The sequence below is a fragment of the Diospyros lotus genome, chromosome 9, assembly GCF_014633365.1.
Source record: "Diospyros lotus cultivar Yz01 chromosome 9, ASM1463336v1, whole genome shotgun sequence".
Lineage (NCBI taxonomy): Eukaryota > Viridiplantae > Streptophyta > Magnoliopsida > Ericales > Ebenaceae > Diospyros > Diospyros lotus.
This window is the reverse complement of record NC_068346.1, coordinates 17211537-17234155: the sequence shown is the minus strand read 5'-3', so window position 1 is coordinate 17234155 and position 22619 is coordinate 17211537. Positions and strand designations below refer to the sequence as shown.

The following is a 22619-nucleotide window of genomic DNA, read 5'->3' as shown; positions in this document are numbered from 1 at the left end:
TCCCTGCTTGCATTTGGACTTGCAACATCTACAACATGAGGTAAAACCTCATGAGTCATAAAGACTCAGTAAGGGTGTAATGCATAAGTAAATGAATCATGAGAGAGAAAGCATGTAATGCAAAATGGGTAGTCTTCCATGCCCTCATAACCTCCATAGGTTAAGGTATCGACTAACCCTTCCCACAACACTAGTCCTCCATATGACCATAGGTACACTAGAACACATATCATGCAACTCATAAATAAACACTTACGAATGCAAGCAAGACCACCACCACATGGCTCGAAGCCTCTCCTGCCTTGGCACGAACTCCAGCCTAAACCTCGAACTCTTCTACGACCACTGCCTCCTCGGTAGAACCTAGATACCACACAATAACCCGTCAACATCAGAGATTAACCCAATGCCTTCAATTTTGCCATACACAACAAACCACCTGACCACAACTTCCAATCAACCCCACCTGAGGGTTCAATCCAACCAACACTACACAATTCATTATCTCACATAATGAAAATATTTTGAAAAGAATTAAATTAATTACCACGATCAATCGAGAGGAGAAATTAGGAAAATGCCTACCCGGCATTGCCTCCTAAGCTGCCACCATGCATCCAAATCCTAGATCTGAGCCTCTAGCACGCTCATCGAGCTTCGAAATAATTTTCATAATTTTTCTGAATTTTCTAATATTTTCCCCTAATTTTTCTCCATTTTATTATTTTCTTTTCTTTTCTTTTTTTCTCTTATTCTTCTTCCTCCTTCTTCCTTGCGCACGCACCAGCCACTTGGCTTCGCTGACAGCACCCAATGGCATTGCCACCACCGACCTGCACCGCCTCGACCCCGACTGGCTTCCTCCACCTAGCGCTCTGCAACTGTCGCGATCGCCATTGCCGCTACCAAAACTCCTGACTATCACTATGCACCACCGCGAACTAGCTCTGCCACCAGCCTCCATCGGGGCTGCTCCATGTTGTCGCCATTGCGGCCATAACCGATCGGCCTCGCTGCTGCTGCTCCACCTCTATCGCCGCCCGCAACTGCCCTCCGGCCGCTAGTCAGCCACCAAGGATCCATCTCCTCTCTCTCTTAATCTCTCGCGATCTCTCTGCCTCGAAATCTCTTAGCCAAGCTCTCACGAGCTCTCTCTCTCTGCTCTCATTCTTTCTTTTCTCTAATTTCAAAATATCAAAGAAGAAGCTAGGAAGCTTTCTCCCCATTTCACGCGCGCACAGACACACACACACACACATATTTCATATCAACCCTCTAATTTCTCATTAAATTCATTTAAGAATCCCCTTAATTCCACTTAGGAATTTATTAATTACACTTGGACCCTCCAAACCTTAATTAATTCTCACTAAGCCACAAAATATCTTAATTTTTCAAAATTAATAATTGACTTTTACTCAAAAATACCAATTTCATCCCTGCACCTACACGGGACCTTCATTCCACCGTAAAACACCTCAAGGTTGCCTTAGTAGCAAAACCAGATCACCCCTAGAGTCTCCTCAGCTTCCCAGAGGTCCCCTTCAACTATTCAGTACTGGCACACATTCAGACTTATATAGAAATTATTCTCGATCGAACTGCTTCAAACGTCATTAATCTTACCTCGAGACGCTCACCAATCTCATGCTATCTTCCCTAGGCATCCAAGTCCTGGGGCATTCCCTGTCGTCCATTCGGCGATTTTATTAATAAATTTCTTAAACCCTACTTTCGGCCTTCCCGGACCACCCGAGATCCTTTCAAAATAACCAAAAATTATTTATTTTTCAATACCATATAATATGGGGTATTACAACTATAATTATCAAAGCTTGTCTAAACGAAAAATTGAAAGAAATTAGCGGCATTACAGTTAGGCTACAACAACATTATTCAAGTAAGTGGGCTTAAATGAAAATAAAAAAAAAAAGATTCGATGGTCTCTATTTCTACATTCATTATTAATCATGAGTAAAGTGCACATATGATGATATTGATAAAACTCATTAATGTATCAATGCTATGAGCTATCAGGGAATGTTGTTTTGAAAAATTCATTTTATCATTCATATGTTCAAAATCAGTTGCATTTCTGATGAAATATCTGTTTCAAAATGGATTTCATATAAACTTTATTTGGCATATGAACATCATAATTTTTGATAAGAAACTATCATGTCATAGCATATGTTATTTTTTCTTAAAATAAAAAAGGTTTAGATCACAGTGCATATCTGTTTAAAATCACTATGTGAATCTAAAATAATTGTAAAAAGGGTTATTCTTATTTAATATCTATCATACTAACCCTTAAGGACCCAAACAAATGGGTATCCAAAAAGTCCTTTATGTGCTTTACAGTTTCAAATCCAAGAAGAACATCATTGAAGGTTGATCTTGCTAACAGATTCTCTTATCCAGTCAAAAATAAAGAAAAGTCCTACAAAGCTAGATATTGCATTAAAGAAATATCATGCTTCTAGCAAAAATGATCTGCTAAAGTATGCATTCAAGTAGAGTATGCTTTAAGGTATACTTTTTACATAAATATCTTTAGCAAAATTCGAAAAGAGTGTTAATTGATTGTGCTAAAATCTGTGAAATCTTCAAATATGTCATTAGCAAGTCTTTTCAAGACTAATTTCTCAAAGAGTTTCAAAGAGTATTTTATTCTAACGATAAATGAGAAATCAAATTAATATCTTCCCAAATTATAAAGTTGATATATTTTCTAAAAGGGAAGTTTGTTTTTATTTTTGTTCTTGTTAGGGTATCCATTTTTTTTTTATCTCTACCTATATTATTTCAGCATTACTTTTAATTATGCTTTTATTTTTTTAAATGATAGTTCTTGCTCTTTAAAATTCTGTATTTAAATTAAAATTACTTTATCATATTTTCTCTAAATTCATGCTCATTTAATTTATTGTCATTTATTTATATTCATTTAATTAATGCTCATTTAATTTAACGATATCTGTTTATGCTTATTTCTTAATTTATGTTTTCTGCAGTTTATTTTGTATCTCTATTATTAGTTCTTGTTTATAGAACATTAGTTTATCTTTAATAGGATATATTTCTCCTAGGTTCAAAATTAGAACTAAGAAAATTAGTAGTAATATTCATTACTCAAATAGATTTTAGAATAGGTGTTTGTCGAAAGGTATCTATGAGCATCCATAAAATATTTGCTCTTACATAGAATTAGGTATAGAAATCCTAGTTTCTATGGGGGTATAGAAATCCTAGTTACTAAGCTTTATGAAATAATCAATTAATATGATCATATACTCAACTATTTTAAAGATATACTTGAGTATAAAATTATCAAACTTAAGAGTACTTCAAAATGTTTTGGAATATTTTGAAAATTATCAATAAACCAAATTTACTGAAAATATATTTTTCAAAAATTATTTTCTCAATAAATCAAAACATAAATTTCTCAACAATCTCCCTTTTTTTATTTATGATCCTATTTGATTATGACAAAAGATTTTAATGTAAGGAGCTATGAGAGGCAGACCAAGATACCCTTTTCTCTCCCTACAGATCTAAAAGCTCCTCCCAAAACGAAGATATCATTTTTCTCCCCCTTTTTGTCATTAATCAAAAGGGCTTCCCAAATAAAAAGCTCCCCTTGACTTATTGAAGGATTTGCATGTAAAGACTAAGTTTAAAAATTAAGACCATATATCACATAGGAAAAATACAATTAACTTCGTACGAAAGGTATTCACAAAACATAAAATTCATCAAAAATAGCATATTAAGTTGTTTGTCCTACCAAGTTCACAAGATCGTCACATAAGCATTCAACAAATACAACTATCCCAATCAAAAATCATAGTTCAAACAAATGTATCAATAGTTATAGTCATCTATCACAAAAACCCTAGTTACTATGGGGGTGATCATTATCCTACTCCTGGTCTTCTTCCTTCGATGTTGTCCTTGGTAACTTCTAAGCTATTGACTTGAGTCTACTAGAAAAAGGCATGGAAGACTTCAACTCACTTAGTTCCTTTTCAATCTTGGCCTCCCTTTGATCCAGCTTTGATAGATGTTTATCCATCTATTCTAATTTATCTAGAATTTTCTCTTGATTGGTTAGAAGTTTGGAGACATAGGTTGCAAAATCCATTCAAAGGAACCCTTTGAGAGGTTGGAAACCAAGATGTAGAAGCAGAAGGCTGAGATTCTAAAGAGGATGATGATGAAAAGTCAATGGGCTCTAGAAGTTCTGGAAGCACTGCTTTGGAGGACATCTTCCAAATCCTATTTTCACAGGAAATTTTCATCCTGGTGAGAAAGTGGTTGTTGTATGTGTCAAAAGAAGAATGGGGAATGAAGTCTCCATCTAGAGGACCAATAACTTTCTGGAGGATGAAAGTGATTAGCGAGGGGTATAGGTGCACCAACAACATCACATGATTTAGATAGGCATCGATCTACTTTCGTGAAATGCACCCATTTGGGCAACCAAAGTGCACCCAATCGAGTGACAATCACGTACGACAATGGAAGGCCACGATAAATTGTATTTATCGTTTTAATTTAATATTAAGTTTGCAAATATATGGGAAGATTTCTATCTTTATTTAAATGTCTCACTTTGCACATACATTAAGTTTCCCAATATGCATCACATACATCATAACTAATGCATATAAATAAATAGGATAATCATGGACTTTTCCTTATTAATTAAATCCGAGCCTCTAGATTTTATTCATAGCATTTTAAAGACATAGAAACAACACATATCTCCATGTGCACTAACTCTCTCGCCCTTCTTGCTCATTGGAGTCACCAACTCTTGATGTCTTATTTTTCATTTTACATAGACTATTGTACAATACAATTCTAAAACTAAAATGAAAAATAAAAAGAGACTTAAGTCTTTTTTACAGACAGAATGAAATGAATCATTATAATTTATTTCAAACAAATACTTGTAACATTCATCCAATCACATTGAATCAAGTCCATGATCATCCATTCAATCACATTGAATCAATTGGCATATTTTGATAAGAAAAACATGTTTATGTAATATTTATCTTTTCTCAAACACTTGATATCTCATATCAAAAGCTCCATTCGGATTTGCCTTTCAATGCAATCTCATTGCAATTAGGCATATACTGAAAATACCTAAGCAATGAGTTGCCAATGCTTCATACAATCGACCTATTCATTGTTTATATGGAATGGCCAACCATCTATAAGACAAGTCAAGAGTTCTCCCACTGAAACGAAAATGGTCGATCGCTACTGAAGATTGGTCGATCAATAACTAGATTTGCTTTTAACTAATCGACTGCTACAAGGAGTTGTTAACTGGCTCTCTATAAGTGTCGACCGTTTCCACAACCGGTTGACCATTCTCAAGGCAAAAAGCCAAGAACGGTTGACTACATGGATAAAATAGTCAAACAAGTCTGCAAAACAAAGAGCTACAACCATACCCAAAACACATATATATTACATAACATCCAAGCATATGTTGAAAATACTGACCTGAGGCTCTAATACCACTAAAAGGAAATGCCAACACTTAGTGGTTCATGCAAGGGTTTTAACCGATTTTCAAAACTTTTTCAAAACCAAAAATAAATAGCAGCAAAAGAAACAATAAGATCACCTTGCAAGACTAGGTATCTAACAACCATATGCATCAAAACTAAAACCATCCATAGGGGGTAAGAAATTTATAGCTCACTAGATGATTCTGTTGATGAATGTGCTAGAAATGGATGTGGCAGCTCTCGTCCTCATTGTGAGCTCCCAAGGCAGCTTCACAGACAGCTCCAAACCTGTTTCCTCATATGACCAGTTCACCCTCACTTTCACGAGGGACCAAGTCAATCCACGCTGCAAGCAACAATGGAACCCTATAAGAAGCTTATGTTCTAGTCAAGGTTCTTTGTAGGTGATAGGTGTTGTAATAGGTTTACAAGGATGAAAACCAATAGTCTCACTATTGGAAATAAGTTGCAAGGATTGTAACAACAAGTAAGGAGGGAGAAAGGAAAGAGGAATGGTTTTCTGGAATTTGAAAGAATGAGAAGAAATGAACTACCGAGAGAATTTTGAGAGCCAAAAGTGTTAAGCCCACGTTTCTCTTCTTCTCTTCATTTATATACCAAAACGCTAAACCCCTTTATTAGCTCAAAATCTAATAAAGCCAATTAGGAAAAAAAGGGAAAAAATTAGAGGGATGAGAGACATGCCTTCTTCATGTCGTCCTTTGTCCTTCATCATTCCCTAAAGGTTATCCCCTTTCCGTTATAGAAAACGACAAGAGAATGTTCCTGAAGTTGACCCTTACTGGAAGAAATGATCGACCGTTCTAAAAGAAACAATCAATCGGTTCACAGTGATTTAGCAAGGAACTATCGACTAATTCTGAACCGGTCAATTGATTCAGGGTGATTCATCAAGGACCTATTGATCGTTTCCAAGACCGATCAACCATCTTTATTCCCTCATCTCAACTTTAATTTTATTGCATCTAGGCATGACGCCATTAAATCTTAATAGCCCTTTCATTAACTCTTAATGAAATCAAGACCCCCTGTTAACTCTTAACGACATGCTCGCTCCCATTGGCTAAACCAATCCCGTTAACTCTTAACGGAATCCTTTATCATTAACCCTTAATGATGATCAAGAATTAATTACAGCAATACATCACTAATCTAATGCCACACTCGGATTTGAGTGACCTTTTAGGTTCACCACTAAGTAGCAATCAAGACACGTCCACAACATTGACATCAATCAAACAATTTGATCTACAATGAGGATCTTTCCATCTCCTCGATACATCCCGAGAGGTCCTGAGTAACAACTAGCATTATGTCAAGACGATCCTATCAGTAATGAAGTCATACCTTCAAGTAAGCCTATTAGGGCATTTGATTCTTATGTATTATAATCCTTCTACTAAATAACACCCTGATTGAGTGAGAGTCATGGACTGATCAAACTCACAGAACTTGATAGCTATGCCAAGATCTAGCATAGTGTGATTGAGATGACACTTTACAACTCCTTCCGACATTGGAAACTCATTTTCTATCACGTGCACTCTGGCCAAGGGTTTAAACAATCACTAACCATAATTGATCGCTTAAGATGTTCACCTCACAATAGAGGTCAATGGATCCCATTAGCAATCACCTACCTCCATATGTTACTGTATAGAGACTGCACAAAGAACATTCCCATCGCGATATTCGAGCTGTTCTGCAGAATGACAAATCTCTAACACCAACATACAAGGCAACTGTGTTGCCTCTGATCTAAGGACCAGTAACACAATGGAAGTTTATAACAAAACATTAATCCTCTCAACTCTGTGATCTGTTACTTGAGTCACATTCAGTAAATATTCAACTAATATCTACCCACATATCTACTATATTCATCTCATGAATTATGGAACGTGACACACCATCCTTTATCATTAGCATCTCATACTAATCAAAGGTAGTACTGCCCATGTGCCAGTCCATAATTGATTAATCATATTCCCCTTCTAAGAAATCTAATTAATTACTTTAAGAAATTCTAAATTTAAGGATCTTTGTCTCATATTCTTAACACCTTAAGAATAAGATCTTTATTAGGAAATCTAGGGACTCATTCATATACGACTTGGAGAGGTATAATGAAGATAAGATCATAAAATATAAAATTATATTTTGTTAAATTTGCAAGATATACATCATTAGTCCCAATTTACATATGCCAGATGTCATATAAATCTAGCATTAGAGCACTGACTCTAACAGATCCATCGCTGTCTGTCAGCTTCAGCTCAAGAAAGGTTAGCTCATGCATTCATGGTGGCCATCACCTACCTCTGTACACTCTACATAAGAAACAACAATAGCATGTTCGCCCTAAAGTACCATTCTCGTCCAACCAAAGTGGTTAAGCTAAACAACGCGTACCTCAACCAAGTGTTATTCTACAGTGTCCAAGCTTTCTAGCGTATGCTTCATGAACTCCGATTCATCATGCAAGAAGACAGTGGCATAAATCTTCCACACTCCCACACCTAGCTCTATCACTAAATCTATGTCGAGCACCCCAAGGGGAACTTGAATCTCGTGCCTCTTTAGCTGTCTGTGTGGGAGGGAGATCTCTCCCTCGTGGATTAGGCCCATGGCTAGGAGCATAGGAGGATGTGCTCGAGACTCCATCTCTAGCTCCCGTTAGGGCGGGTGCTTAGTTTGTCAATGGAGCGAGAGTCAACAAACAGCCTAGTGCTGGCTATGGTATCTCCCATGCTAGGCCTACTCTTGTCAACCCTTGGCTTCCTCCTTAACCTCTGCCTCTATCATCGCCCTTACCCTGGCCTCTTCCAGAGTTGCCTACGTCCCTGAACTTAGTGGAGAAGACAAATCAGGCACCTTTCCATGATCATAGACGTGCCCTGAAGCCTGCGGTGATGGCAACATTGACGGAAGAATGATTGAGGGCAGGTGGAGCGAGTCAACCGTTATTGGTTCTGCTACTGCTCTCAGATCACTCACACATTCTCCTTTTACCTTGGCTCTCTTGCTCTTTCGAGCCAAGAGTATCTCCCCTTCTTCAATCTCCTCAAATTGGGAGGCACATGTCGGTTGTGACGGCTATTGCTGTTGAAGTTGTTGCTCCATTTGTCGCCACATCTCCTTTTCCTCTTGAGCCTACTTCGCAACCCTAGCCATCTTGGCCATCCCGATCTATTATAATTGCTCCATCTCTAGTGAGGGAAAAAATAGAAACTCATTAGTACATTTTAAAAGCAAAAGTGTAAAGGAATTAAGTGAAAAAAGAAAAGATAAGGCATGGTAAGCACCCTCGAGGTCTGTCTCCCCCTCACACCCTTCTTTTCCTTACTCTCCTACTTTATCATTGTTTCCTACAACATCTACTTCTTCGTTTTCCTCTTCCTCCTCCTTTTCTTCCCATGCATGAGGTCCTCAGGGAGTAGCCATCCTAGGTCTTTCCAGTTTCGAAGGCCCGACATCTTAGGCTATGAGTTTTGATGGGCCAACACCCGCATCTCCCTCTGCTTCTATTATCATCCATTCCACCGCAATTAGGCATTCATTAACAAGTAAGTCGGCCAAAACCACCAGTCCTCCTTGGGTTAATTTATTAATATCATCTTGGTGTTCCCTTACCATGGTCCTCACATCCGACCACTTGTTTACAATTTTCATCATGGTTGCAGTGCACCAAAATCAAGGCGTCTTCTTGCTCAGTGGTAGCCAGACCACTAGCCACTTGGTTTCAAAGCTGTCCACCTTTTCTGGCATTTCTATGAATAGCTTCACCTTATTGACGATGTTTTGTACTACTACGAATTCCTTCTGCCTCCTTATGGTCTAAAGTCAGTAGAAGCATCTGAATAGAGTGGTTGTCAGCTCTACTCGCATTCCTTACAAAGGACAAAAAATCATACTAGCCTTGCCTAGCCATTTGGGTGCAGCTGAGCTGGTGTTAGCATTTCTTCTTTCAAAAACTGCATCCCAAATAGATGTAGTGGAAGTCTGAGTCCTGCCCTCAGACTATCAATATGAATGCCCACCTCTTCACATTCAACAATCGCTGTAAATTCCTTATTATGGGGTTTTCTTGGCAACCATGAGATTGGGATGCTAAATGCTCATGCAAATCCCCTAACTTCCCTGCTCCATAGCACTAACGATTGTAATCTTGGAGAAATTATTACCCTAACTGGACCCAATGTACCCTCTCATGGCCTAGGAATTGGTTGAGAAGATGCCATGAGTTTACCTCATAAAGTGAAAAAAAAATTGGGAAGTAAGTCTTCGAAAGACTCTACGAGTCCTAGGAAGAGTTCGTTGTAGTCTTCGTGTGAGTTGGAAGAGTCTTTGGGTGCTTTGGATGACAATCAAGTCTTCAAGTAACTCAAGGTGGAAAGTGTGACTCACATGGGACAATCACTATTTATAGTCGTGTCTTCAGAAGATGAATCATCATGTCATCATTACGCACGCGTGGGCTTAGTTATCTAGAAACCTCATTTGATGACTCAAGCAAGTGTAAATTTTCCCTTAAACCTAACCAATCTGTAGTCTTCGGGAAACTTCTCACCCGGAGACATTATACTCTTCATTTTGCCTTGCGGCTAAAGGCAAGAGTAGGGAACCATTGTTATGGGGTAACCTAGCAAAACCCAAACCAAAATCCAAGGAAATATCAAAGAAGGATAAAGACACGGAAGACCCTAAAAAGTCTTCCGAGCATAAGTCTCCCAATGACTTTAAAGAGTATTCGGGGTAGAAGCCCCTTGAAAAACCCTTAAGCCCTTAATCCTGAAGACTCTAAAGAGTAGGGAACCATTGTCACATATGAAGGCTTGAGAATGTCGAAATAGGATTCATCACTTATCGTCAAGATGAGATGATGTCCTATGTATTCCGATAATTTCATAACTGCGGAAATCGTTGGCCAAGGTGAGGTAGAAATCAAAAGGTGTTTTGATTTCACCTATCAAGTCATAAATCTATAATGGATACATTGTTATTGAACGATTAGGGTTTCGTCATAAAACCATGCCCTAAATTCAACCTGGACATAGATCGATGAAAGAATTTTACTACACGATAATTGCAATTGAAGAGGTCCACGTTTATTTCATCATTGGCTAGGAATTCATGACATGTTGCTAGACGTTAACCATGATATGTAGGGTTTTAGAATTAATTTGATTAATTCTAAAATAATTAATTAAAGAGTTTAATTAATAAGCCCATGAGATGTGTTTAATTAATCCAATAAGTTGGGCCCTAATATAGCCCAATAGGATTGGCCCCTACATCTAGTCTAATGGTGGACCTAAAGGGTCACACACTTAGATCGAGCTCATTCCACAATTAAAAGGGGAGAGAGAGCTGGCCCAATGTGATTAAGGGCCGGACCTAAAATGTTTAAGGTTTTCTATGGCGCGATTAGGGTTCTTGAACTCTATTTATATGCCACTTAAGAAGCAAAAAATGGTGTGGAAAATTTCGATTTTCTCTCAATACGTCTAGGGTTGCTAGCACGACCAAGGACGTTGTGGAAGAATCGATCGTGTGGACTGACTTGGAGGAGATTGCGCTTGCGTCTCTGTGAATCGAAATCGGACGGTGTTGAAGGCTATACGATCATGGTTTCTAACAGAAAGAAATAATCAAAGAGCGTGGGAAGGTCCACATGCAAACACTCTGATGCTTAAGTCAAACACTGAAGTTGTTGGATATTATATAGTAGAATTCACACCAGTATCAGAGATGTGTCATTTTTGGAATAAGTGTCTGTTTATTTATAGAAATATATGAGGTAATCTTAAGTAGGACAGGATTAGGATTCTTATAGATAGCATCCATCTCTTATAGATGAAATTTATCTTCCTGGAGGAATTTTTCAATGTCAGAGTTATCTTGTTTTGCTTGTTACATGGGACCACCCAGTATTTTGGGAAAATGTTTTGGCTGCGGTGCAGGCCCCAAAAAGGTGAAGATGCCCCATGTGAAGCCTAGCTCCAAGGTTACGACCTCCCCACGAGTGTTTTAGCAACCATACGCCCTCATAGTAAGACAGCGGGGATGCCACCTCTCGGGTGGCCACCTACGAGCCTCTTGGGCTATGGGGGTCCCCTATGACTGCTTAGGCCATGAGGTTCTATCTCGGACCTCCTAGGTCGCGAAGGCCTCCCCCATGATTGCATGGGCCGCAGGGATGTCCCCTATGGCCACATTATCAGGTTCTATGCCCTTGTAACCTTCCATTGCTGGGTTGACCCAATTGATCTAGGTTAACCCATTTATTAATTTTTATTTTGTACTTTTTGTACTATGCCATATCATAAAAGAAACTTTTAGTTGAGTATCAAAATTGTTTAATCAAGTAACGTATTTAAAGTTTTAAGTGGTCAAAAAGTTAATCAACTATGAAATGCTCATAATCGAGTAATATCATTTTTGAGTCAAGTAACAAATCTTTTTAATTGAATAATGACTTATGCAATTGATAATCTTAATCAAGTAAGATTATTTAGTAGTCGAATAATGTTCATGTTAATCAACTAACTGTTGAGATCACCCAAGTAATGTTGTGTCTTACTCTAGTAACAGTCTATTTTACTTAACTAATGCTTTGTGAAAATTCAAATGTACAACCATTATAGACTACATTAAATGCGAACAGTTTTAGTTTTCAAACAGTCTTACATGTATTAAATGTTATTTGATCATTCTTTCATGCAAATTAAATGCAAAATCTATTTGAACTTACTACTAATCGTTGAACAACAAGAAAGAAAAATGTTCTTACAAGCATTCTGGTAACGTGTTTTTACCCACTAGACAAACAGTTAGATGCTTTGCAAAGGGAAGAGCTATATGTAACAGCCCGCCTCTCGGAGCCTCCCCGTGCACAGAGAGGATCCGTGAGAAGGTCATTACCTGTGAGATATAGAATAATAACACAAACTAAAAACTCAGACACCACTCTTATTAAAACCATACCTTTTTAATCACATAGCCTTTCATAGTCATTCTTACATAAACATTCATACCGTGAGCCCACCGGCTTACATAACATATATTCATCTCTAAATTGTAAAACATTACTCTAACATAAGCACAATGACACCTAGGACCTAGTCTCGGGATGACTCTGCACTTGCTATCTTCTGGATCCAACCCAGCTGAACGTCTGTTACCTGGAATGATGGAAAGCAAACATGAGTCGCAAGACTCAGCAAGCTCATGAAAGGAAGGTTGTAGGTTAACGACAACACTTTCCCAACATTCCATGCAATTCATGCCAATGCAACAACACACCCTGCCATGCTCACTACATGCCTTAATCCCAAATGCATAACCATAAAGTAAACTGCACATAAATGCTCCTTGGGGCCCACATAAGACACACACACACTGGCACCCAAGTTCGACATACAAACCTGTTAGCAGCCCGTTTAAGCTACTTTATCATTATTCCATTATGGGTCGTATCCCACTTCCCATAATCGCTCACATTATGGGCCATACCCCACTTCCCAGAATCACTCACACTATGGGCCGTACCCCACTTTCCATAATCACTCATACTGTGGGTCGTACCCCACTTCCCATAATCACTCACACTGTGGGCTGTACTCCACTTCCCATAATCACTCACATTATGGGTCGTACCCCACTTCCATCGTGGGCCACTTCCATGGCATACGCTCCGTGGTGGGTGCCACCCATCCTTATCACTTATAGCCACACATCCTTACCATGCAATGCAACAAATAAGAAGTGCAATGGCTTTTGTATCATAAACGTGATGACAAGACCCCCATAAACCAAGCATGAGGCCATGCTACGCCCACATAGGAATTCACACATGCATTATGCTCTAAATGCACCGAGTCATGCAAATGCTCACACATCCCATCACACACAAGGCATGTTCCCCAAATGAATGCAACCCAACCCCTTGCAGCACACACATTATGATATGCACAAGCCAAGACGGGAATCTGGTGGTATCAGCTCTTCTGGCCCGTCTAGCATTTATCGTAACAGCCGATGACTGGCGCGCATACATCCAGCCATCAACTGCCATGACCCACGATCGATAGTCAGTGGCTTTGTACCCCATACCCTTAGACACCCTTACTGACAACATCAAACTTATACACTTCCGACTTAACATTTTTTAAGCTTTTCCCATGACATCTCATGCACTTGTACATAACCATTAACATACCATTCCTGTTCTCATTCCCTTTTATTTACATAAAACCATCTCAACATACATAATAGACTCTTAACATATTTCCATAATCTAAACCATAACATTTTCTAAGAACCTAGCCCCAACGGGGTCGGCATCATTCTCAAGGGAAGCAGAGTGATACGAATCTCCATGACGGCCGAAATGAACAACACCAAGACATCATTACTTAGCTCATTCCATTAACAATAACCTCATTAATAAAATATAAGCCATGGGGTGGTTGCCACGAAGATTATTATTATTAATGCATGGAACCGAGTCACGGTAAGGGAGGGAATAAAATACAAGAAACCACGAAGACTTTCATGGGAAATAAAGAACATGAGGAGAGGGTTAGGAGTAGGGCTAGCAATAAGCCGAGCTACTCGTGAGCTGGCTCAAAACTCGACTCAATAATTGGCTCAATAAGTTAACTCGTGATACAAATGAGCCAAGTTTGAGCTCAAATATTTGGCTCATTTAGTAAATAAGTCGAGCTTGAGCTACCATCAGCTCAACTCATTTGGCTCACAAGCCAGCTCGATATACTTATATATATATTAATTTTATAAATTTATTAAATAAAAAAATATTTATTACTTAATACTCAATAATATAAATATATACTTAATAATTTTATAAATATATTGTTTAAATATAAATAAATATATAATATATATCACACATTATTTAAATATATATACATAAATAGATTTGGAGGGAGGGGGAACTCCAAAAAACCATTAATTGATTTGAAGGGGTGGCTCAATAGGTTTGACTGGGACGGGGAGGCTCTGTCTCCAAAGGGGGGGAGGGCTTCTTCAATCTTCTCCAGCACACTTCTTTTTTACGTTATCTTTTTCTTCCTCGCATTGTCTTCTTCTTCTTCCAGCAGGTTCCAATGTATCTTCATTTTTTTCTTCTCCTCTAACTTTTGGCGAATCCTTTTCCGACGGCAGCACATCTTCTTCTTTTTCTCCTCTAACTTCCGACGAGACGACCAACGACTTCTCCGACAGTCGGCTAGCATGCGACCTCCAGTTCCTGCAACTGGGTTTGTTTTCTATGTTGCTATCCTTCTTTTTGGGTATATTTTTTGTGCATAATTTATTATACTTTTGTTGTTGTGCCTTTGCATGTTGCACTTTTTTTTAAGTATACATAATACAATTGCAGAATATGTTGTGTGTGCTTATAGATTTATTTGCATTACATTTTTTGATACCTTCCTAGCTCTCTAGTTTTCTTGGCATGTGCATTTTATTGTATATTCTATACATGTTATTTTTTTTTAAGTGATAATGTTAATTGTGAACTAATCTTGTTTTTATTTGGTGGAGTTTTTTTTATAATATTTAATATTTGAATCCATCTCTTTTTCTTTTTTTTTAGTGCAACATCGATTGTGTCCCTACAACTATCACCACTACCTTGTTTAGATGAAGAATTAGATGGTCAAGATAGAATTGAGGTTACTAATTTGAAGCAAAAAAATTACATTAAGGACATTGGAGGTGGTATAGAAGGGATTGACAATGCTATAGAAAAAAAAAATGAAGAAGATGGTAATGAGGAAGATGAGGCTATCATTCTGAGCAACAAGAGAAAAAGATCTTGAGTCTGGGAACATTTTAAGGAGGTGACATTGAAAGATGGTATTCAAAAAAATCAATGCAGCCATTATAAAAGGAATTATTCAATTACTAGTAGCAAATCAACTAGCTAGTTGAGTCGACATTTGAAGACCCAATGTCCAAGCTACGGAAAGATAATGAGAGCAAAGCAAAAAGCTTTAAACTTTCCACTAACAAACACTAAAGTTAGTTCACAAGTTGCTGAACCAATTTTAGTGAATCCTGGGGCCAAATATGACCATGCAAGACAACGGGAGGCAACAGCACATTGGGTTATGATGCATGAACATGCCTTTAGTGTTGTGGAGGAGAAGGGTTTTCTATTTATGATGAGATGCAACAATCCCTCATATGAGAAGATCAGCCGAAAAACCTTAAAAAATGATTGTGTTGCTGTATATGATGTTGAGAAAAAGAAGTTGAAATCAACATTAATGGCTATGAGTAAAATTAGCTTGACCACAGATCTTTGGAAATCTCAAAATCAGAAAATTGAATATATGGTGCTTACAGGTCATTATATTGATACAGAGTGGCTCTTGCAAAAACGTATCCTTAGCTTTGTGCATGCTCCTCCACCTCAGCGTGGCATTGATATTGGTGATGCTATTTTTAAATGCCTTAAAGAGTGGGAAATTGAAGGCAAAATCTTTACTGTGTCAGTAGACAATGCTTCCTATAATGATTCATGTTTGAGGGCTTTAAAAGATGTGATATCTCGGCATAGGAAGTTAGTTTATGGTGGAAATTTGTTTCATGTGCGTTGTTGTGCACACATCTTGAACTTGCTAGTTCAAGATGGACTTGGGAGGATTATAGGCATTATTGAAAATGTGCGTGAAAGTGTAAAGTTCATCAACCAATCTGAGGCAAGATTACCCATGTTCGCTGAAATTGCTCAAAATTTGCAACTTGGTGGGAGGAAATTAATTCTTGACTGCCCTACTCGTTGGAATTCAACATATGAAATGCTTTCAATAGCATTGCAATTCAAAGAAGTATTTCCACGATTCCAAGACAGAGAACCTACTTACAGGTGGCTTCCAGAGCCATATGAATGGGAAAAGGTTGAGAAAGTTACTATGTTGCTAGAAGTGTTTAATGTGGCCACACATGTTATTTGGGGAAGTGAATATCCAACTGCCAATCTATACCTTACAGAGGTATTTAGGATTAAGCATGTCCTAGACAAAGTAATTACGAATAATTGTCTTTTCATGCAAGACATGGCTTGGACAATGAAAACTAAATTTGACAAATATTGGAGTGAGTGCAACATGGTTATAGCACTTGCTAATATTTTGGACCCTAGGTGCAAGATGATGGGTGTTAGAATGTGCTTCCCAATGATCTATCCAAAAGATGAAGCTGAAGAAAATATAAAAAATGTACCAAAAGCCCTTAATGATATATATGCAGAATATGTTATTTTTTTAAGTGAGGATGCAGAAAGAGAACAATCTACAAATATTAATGAGAGTCATAGTATTATGACCTCAATATCTTCAAGCTCTACAGGGTGGTCATTGTTGATGGATTTTGTAAAACAAACAAAGGCAATTCCTCCTATAAAATCTGAAGTGGAAGTTTATTTAGATGAGCCTATATACATTCCAAACAATAGTTTACATACTACCTTTTGTGCTTTAGATTGGTGGAAGGTGAATAATTCAAAATTTCGAGTGTTATCTAGAATGGCTGCAAATGTTCTTGCTATTCCAATATCAACAGTAGCTTCAAAATCCACCGTTAGTGCTGGTGGAAGAATCATTGATTCATTTCGGGCTTCTTTGAATCCAGATACAGTTGAAGCCTTAATTTGTGGAGGAGATTGGCTTCGGGTTCTATATGGTATTAGGAACAAACCTAAGGTATTTTAATTCTTTCATGCTTCTAAATATATCTGAGGTTTATGAAAGACTTTATCTGATTATAACATAATATGTTTCAATGCTTTTATAGGTGGATCAAAATCCAAAAGAAATTGTATTACCAATCTGAATTTTCTTATAAGCTGGTAGCAATGGCAGGTATACTCTCTCAACACAAGTATACAAAAAAATTAAAATATTTTGCTATTGTTTATGTTATGACTTAAAATAATTATGATGTCTATATTATTTGTATGTTAAATGGCAACATAGAAGGTGGATAAAAAGTTGAAAATTCTGGATTATTTTTGGTTGTATTAAACTATTTTGTCTTTTTGATTCAAGCTATTATAATTTACTAGATTAATGAAGTTGTAAATGATAGCATATTTTGATGTCTAGGAATTTCATGATGTTAGATAACTGCTAAATTGATTATAAGTTGTAAATTTCATGAAGTCTTGATCCGTAGTGCCCAGGACTTTCCTACTCTGTGAATTCATTGAATTACTTTCATTTTGTACTTATAATTTTAGTTTATATTGATTGAGTTAAGTTTCGAGCTAAGCCGAGCCAACTCGTAGTCATCATCGAGTCGATCTCGAGCTAAAAAAATCAGCTCAGATCGAGCTTGAGCCGAGCTATGAGCCAAGCTAAAATCAATCGATTTGAGCTCGAGCTAGGCCTAGCTCGGCTTATTGCCAACCCTAGTTAGGAGCTTGCTGTTATTTGCCCAATTCTTGCCTCTTTTAAGCTCCCGTTATGAAGTAAAACATTTTGCTGCGATTAATAGAACCATAGCTTAAATTAATTAAATCTAACCGTGTAAAATTCTTAGTTTAGCTATATAAAATCTATAACTTAAGCATTAAAATCCATAACTTAAGCATATAACGCTTATACTAATTTTACCCATTCACTTGACCACTTTAATAGCGAATTAATTCCAAAAATCTCTAATTTCCTCGTGTCCTCGTTGTTGTGCGCCTCTCCCATCTTTCTCCCATTTCTCTCATCATTTTTGGCTCTCAGAATGGCCGAGATCGACCTTAAAATGGCCAAATTGGCCTTATATATATACAAAATAGAGTAGTGTGGGAAGCAAGGCAAGCGAGCGGCCAGTAGCTGCCATGCGTCCCCATTGCCTCAAGCAAAACGACACCATTTCGGGGGCCCAAAATCCCTCGCACACGCCTACTCCCCCACAGCCTATAACCCGCGCCTCGCCCACGACTGTCCTCACGCGCGACCACCCGACTGCCACTCACCTTCAACCAATATGCACCCCACATTAAATTTAAGGTGAACCTCAGCCCATTTCTGAAATTTGCACCAGCACCCCAAAAACTTCCGAGAATCCCATATACACCCCACATCTGATTTTCCTCCTATTCCACTTACGCCCAAATTTTCAAAAATTCAACCAAATTAATTTATTTTAATTTTTCCTTATTTCCATAAATATTCTCGAATAAAATAATTAATGACCTTAATTTCCTATTTCCTCAAAACAATGTAAATAAATATTTTCTCTTAAATTTTCAAATATTCAATAATGACCTCAAACCCCAGGTTTAATAATTATTATTTATCTCCAAATTTTGAGATACTACACTATAAATACAAGAGAGAGACTCACAAAGAAAGATATTGATCTGAATATATTCATCCAAGTCTCGAATTCAAAGCTTTTAAAAGTGATATATGTTATACTATATTTCAAAAAGTGTCTATATTGTATTTATCCTTTATTCTCTAATTCAAAAATGAGAAGCCTTATTCATTATTAAGTGCAAAATCTTTTAAGCTTTTATGAGTGAACACTCCTAGCTGTTAAGCTGAGAGATTAGTGCTTAAGCCATAAAAAGCACACTATAAAAGTTCTAGCTACCTCTATGAAAAGCTATGTAGAGGTTCTATCTTAGCCTTGTAAAAACTAATATAGAAAGTCGTTGAAAATCCTTAACGAGGAGTTAAGGTAGTGGAGTAGACAGTTAGGGATGAACCACTATAAAATATTATGTGTTATATTCTTACTTTGTTTTATTTAAGTAAATATATAATTTTAGGGTGAGCTCAATTCACTCCTTTCTTAAGCTAACTAACTTTCAGATCTTCTATTTGTTTTTTTTTTTTTTTTCTCTTCTTGAACCTAAATTTGGGTTAAATCGCCACATGCTAGCAATGAACCTAGATCCATCATTGATTTCTTCTTCTTCATTTTCTTTTTTTATTTGTGTTCTTTTTTTCTTTTTTCTCAAACCCAATGACAATAAATCTAGATTTGGGTTTTGTTGTCACATGCTAGTGATAAAGCCAAATTTGGATTTATTACTAATCTTGGCACAAAACTCACTAGGTTTATTGTCAGTGTTAACTAGGTTTATTGTCAGTGTTACCAATGAACCTAATGGGTTCTAGCTGGATTATTTTTTATTTTTGTATTTTTCATCTGAGAAAAAAGAGAAAGAATAAAGGAGAAATTAGTCATTTTACTTTTTTAGTTAATAGTAAGGGTGGTCATTGTCATTTCTCAAACATTAGGGGGTTTCTTCAAATTTCAAGGGTGTTCTTTGCAATTTACCTAAAATAAGAATATGTCTTGTTTGATTTGTGAAAATATAATTTTCATAGAATTTTATTTTGTGTTTGACAATATACTTAAAAATTAATGACAAAAAATTAGAATAAAATACTCATTATAGCTTTCTTATATAAATATCGATATAAATATACCATCTTGTTTTAACTTTTTAAAAATATTCAGCACGAGATCTTGATTTGTGAGTTACAAAATAGTATTTTTGTATAGAGTCGATTACCAAAAAAAGACTTACCTTTTGCTACATTTTCAATTATGTATTGAAATTTTAATTTTTTCAATATTAAGCCAAGATTTTTAATTGTTTTCAAATTTGTACTATCGTCTATCTTTTGCTAAAAAGAACTAACAATTTTGAGTGTTATATATTCATCACCTTGCTGAAGATATCAATTTTTTTATTAGCATCACTTAATTAAATGTTTAATTTAGTTATCTTGTTTAGTAGGTTAGAGATTTTAATGGAAGTGATATGGTATTTCAAGTTATTTTATTGGTCCAATTTACTTTTTTAAAAGTCCATCTTTTAGTTAAGAATGAGGTGTCAAAAATTAAGTATCTATTTGATATAAATTGAAAGTCTAAACTTAGTAATAAAAAAATCAAAAATTCAATACATAATTAAAAGTATAATAATATTTGAGCCTTTGTTTTTTGGTAATTAACCCTTTTTACTTTCACCTTAATTATTTGAAAATAGATTATTTACATAGTTCAAACCCTTAGACTGTGTTTTTTTTGTTATTTTCAGGTCATTTTTAGTTTTTAGTTTTCTAAAACAATAACAATGCATTTATTTTGTCATTTTTTAAAATTCATTTTCGAAAATAAGAAAAAAATTTATAAAGAAAATTCAAAACAACAAAATGTTGTTTTGGTTGTTTTCAGCCAAAACAATCTCTAAGTTTTCATGTTTTGAATTTAAAAAAGAAAAGGAATAAAAAGAAAAGAAGGAAAAAAAAAAGAAAAGAATATTCTTAAATTTTAAAAATAAAATTTTATATTTAGTTAAAATTTAAAAATAGAGTATATCTATATTATAATTAAAATTATAGAATAATATATAGTATGTTATTAAGTATATTACACATATTATGTATAATAATATTTAATATAAATTATCACTTAGAGAACACATATAATATTATTATACATAATATTATTGCACATAAAAATATTATGTATAATAATATTTTTAAATTATTTTCAAAATTTCAAAAAGAACACGTTTTTTAATTTTTTGTTTTGAAAAATAATTTTTCAAAATGATAAAGAGAGTGCGTTTTCAATTTTTTGAATACAAACTACCAAAATAAAAAACTGAAAATGAATTAAAAATTCAAAACTAAAAATTGAAAAGTAAAGAGAACGTAGTCTTAGTTTTTTAATAATAAATACAAAAAAAATAGTTGACGAGTTACCAATTCTACACAAATCTTTAAAACTAATCAATTTTATATTTAAATTTTTAATTTTTGTAACAATTATATAATATCGTAACAAATCACATAACCAAATAAAACTCTATTAAATCGAGAGATGTGAAAGTCTATTTCATACATTAAATTACAGAATCCTACTTTAGGGAAATTCTATTTTATTGAATGATTTATCATGATATTGTATAATTAACATAGAATTAAAAAATTACATGTAAAATTTCTAATTTTAAAATTTAGTAAAAAATTAATAAACTTATCAAAGTTTGATATTCTTGTAATAATTTACCCATGGTAAAAAAATAATCTTAGTACCATTACAAATACTTGCCATTCAATATTTTTTTATTTTTTGTTAAATAAAAGGAGTAAGCCCAATATTCGAGAATGTTTTCTATGGTAGTCCAAACCAATTCCATACTAAGCCTTAAAAGGAAATCCTAACTTGTTGAGACCTATCATAAAAAAAAAAAAAAAAAGAGTAATGTTATTTATCTAAACCTACTTGGCATATTTTTATTGAAAAATGAGGAGATGCAAATGTGCATATTTTTAATGAAAATGTGTTAACTAAACTGAAAATTTATCTCCAATCTAGATAAATAATATTACTCTAAAAAAATTCATTCAAGAACAGTCATCTTAATTTCTCAGAGGGACAAGAACATGAATGCGTTTGTATCATAAATTCATGAATGTCTCTACTACATTAGCGCTTCCATGCAACTTGCGGCACTCAAGTGTCAGACACATCCTTTGTGAAACCAACTCTCTTCTTCTATCCATTTCACGTAAAAAAAAAAAAAAAGTTTAACAGGGCACATAAATGGATACATCGGTGAAGTCATCCAGCCAAAATAACCCGGATAGCAAGGATGTCGGTCAGGAAATTTATCTGATGCGATGTTGAAGCTTCAATTTCGTAATACAAGAACATACTAAATCTTTTATCTCACCATGAGAAACAACTATTTCACAAGTTCTAACTCATTAATTATTTATATTTTCTAAGGCTTTTATAACTAATATCATACACACTTGAGTGCCTCTCATAGAGTGTTTTCTTTTTTTCTTTGTTTTTGTTTTATGTTTTTTTGTTAGATACTTGTTACATTCCTTCCACTGTCTTCTTGTTGTCCTGTTTTCACGTGATCAAACTATCTTAATTGTGGCTTACTTACCAATTCAACAAAATATAGAGACAAAATTCAAAGAAAAAAGTGCACCCAACATTCCTAAAGACATGCACAAGGGATAGCAATAACATGCCAATGACTTTGGTAGT

General features: G+C 35.6%; 1 protein-coding gene across 1 annotated transcript; it reads left to right on the top strand.

The window, feature by feature from the left end:
• The first annotated feature begins 15559 nt into the window (after window positions 1-15559).
• On the top strand, window positions 15560-17423 carry LOC127809278 (zinc finger BED domain-containing protein RICESLEEPER 2-like). Its single transcript, XM_052348042.1, has 2 exons — window positions 15560-17293; window positions 17385-17423. Exons 1-2 carry the CDS (start codon window positions 15560-15562, stop codon window positions 17421-17423), a joined length of 1773 nt encoding a protein of 590 aa, XP_052204002.1.
• Window positions 17424-22619: the final 5196 nt, after the last annotated feature.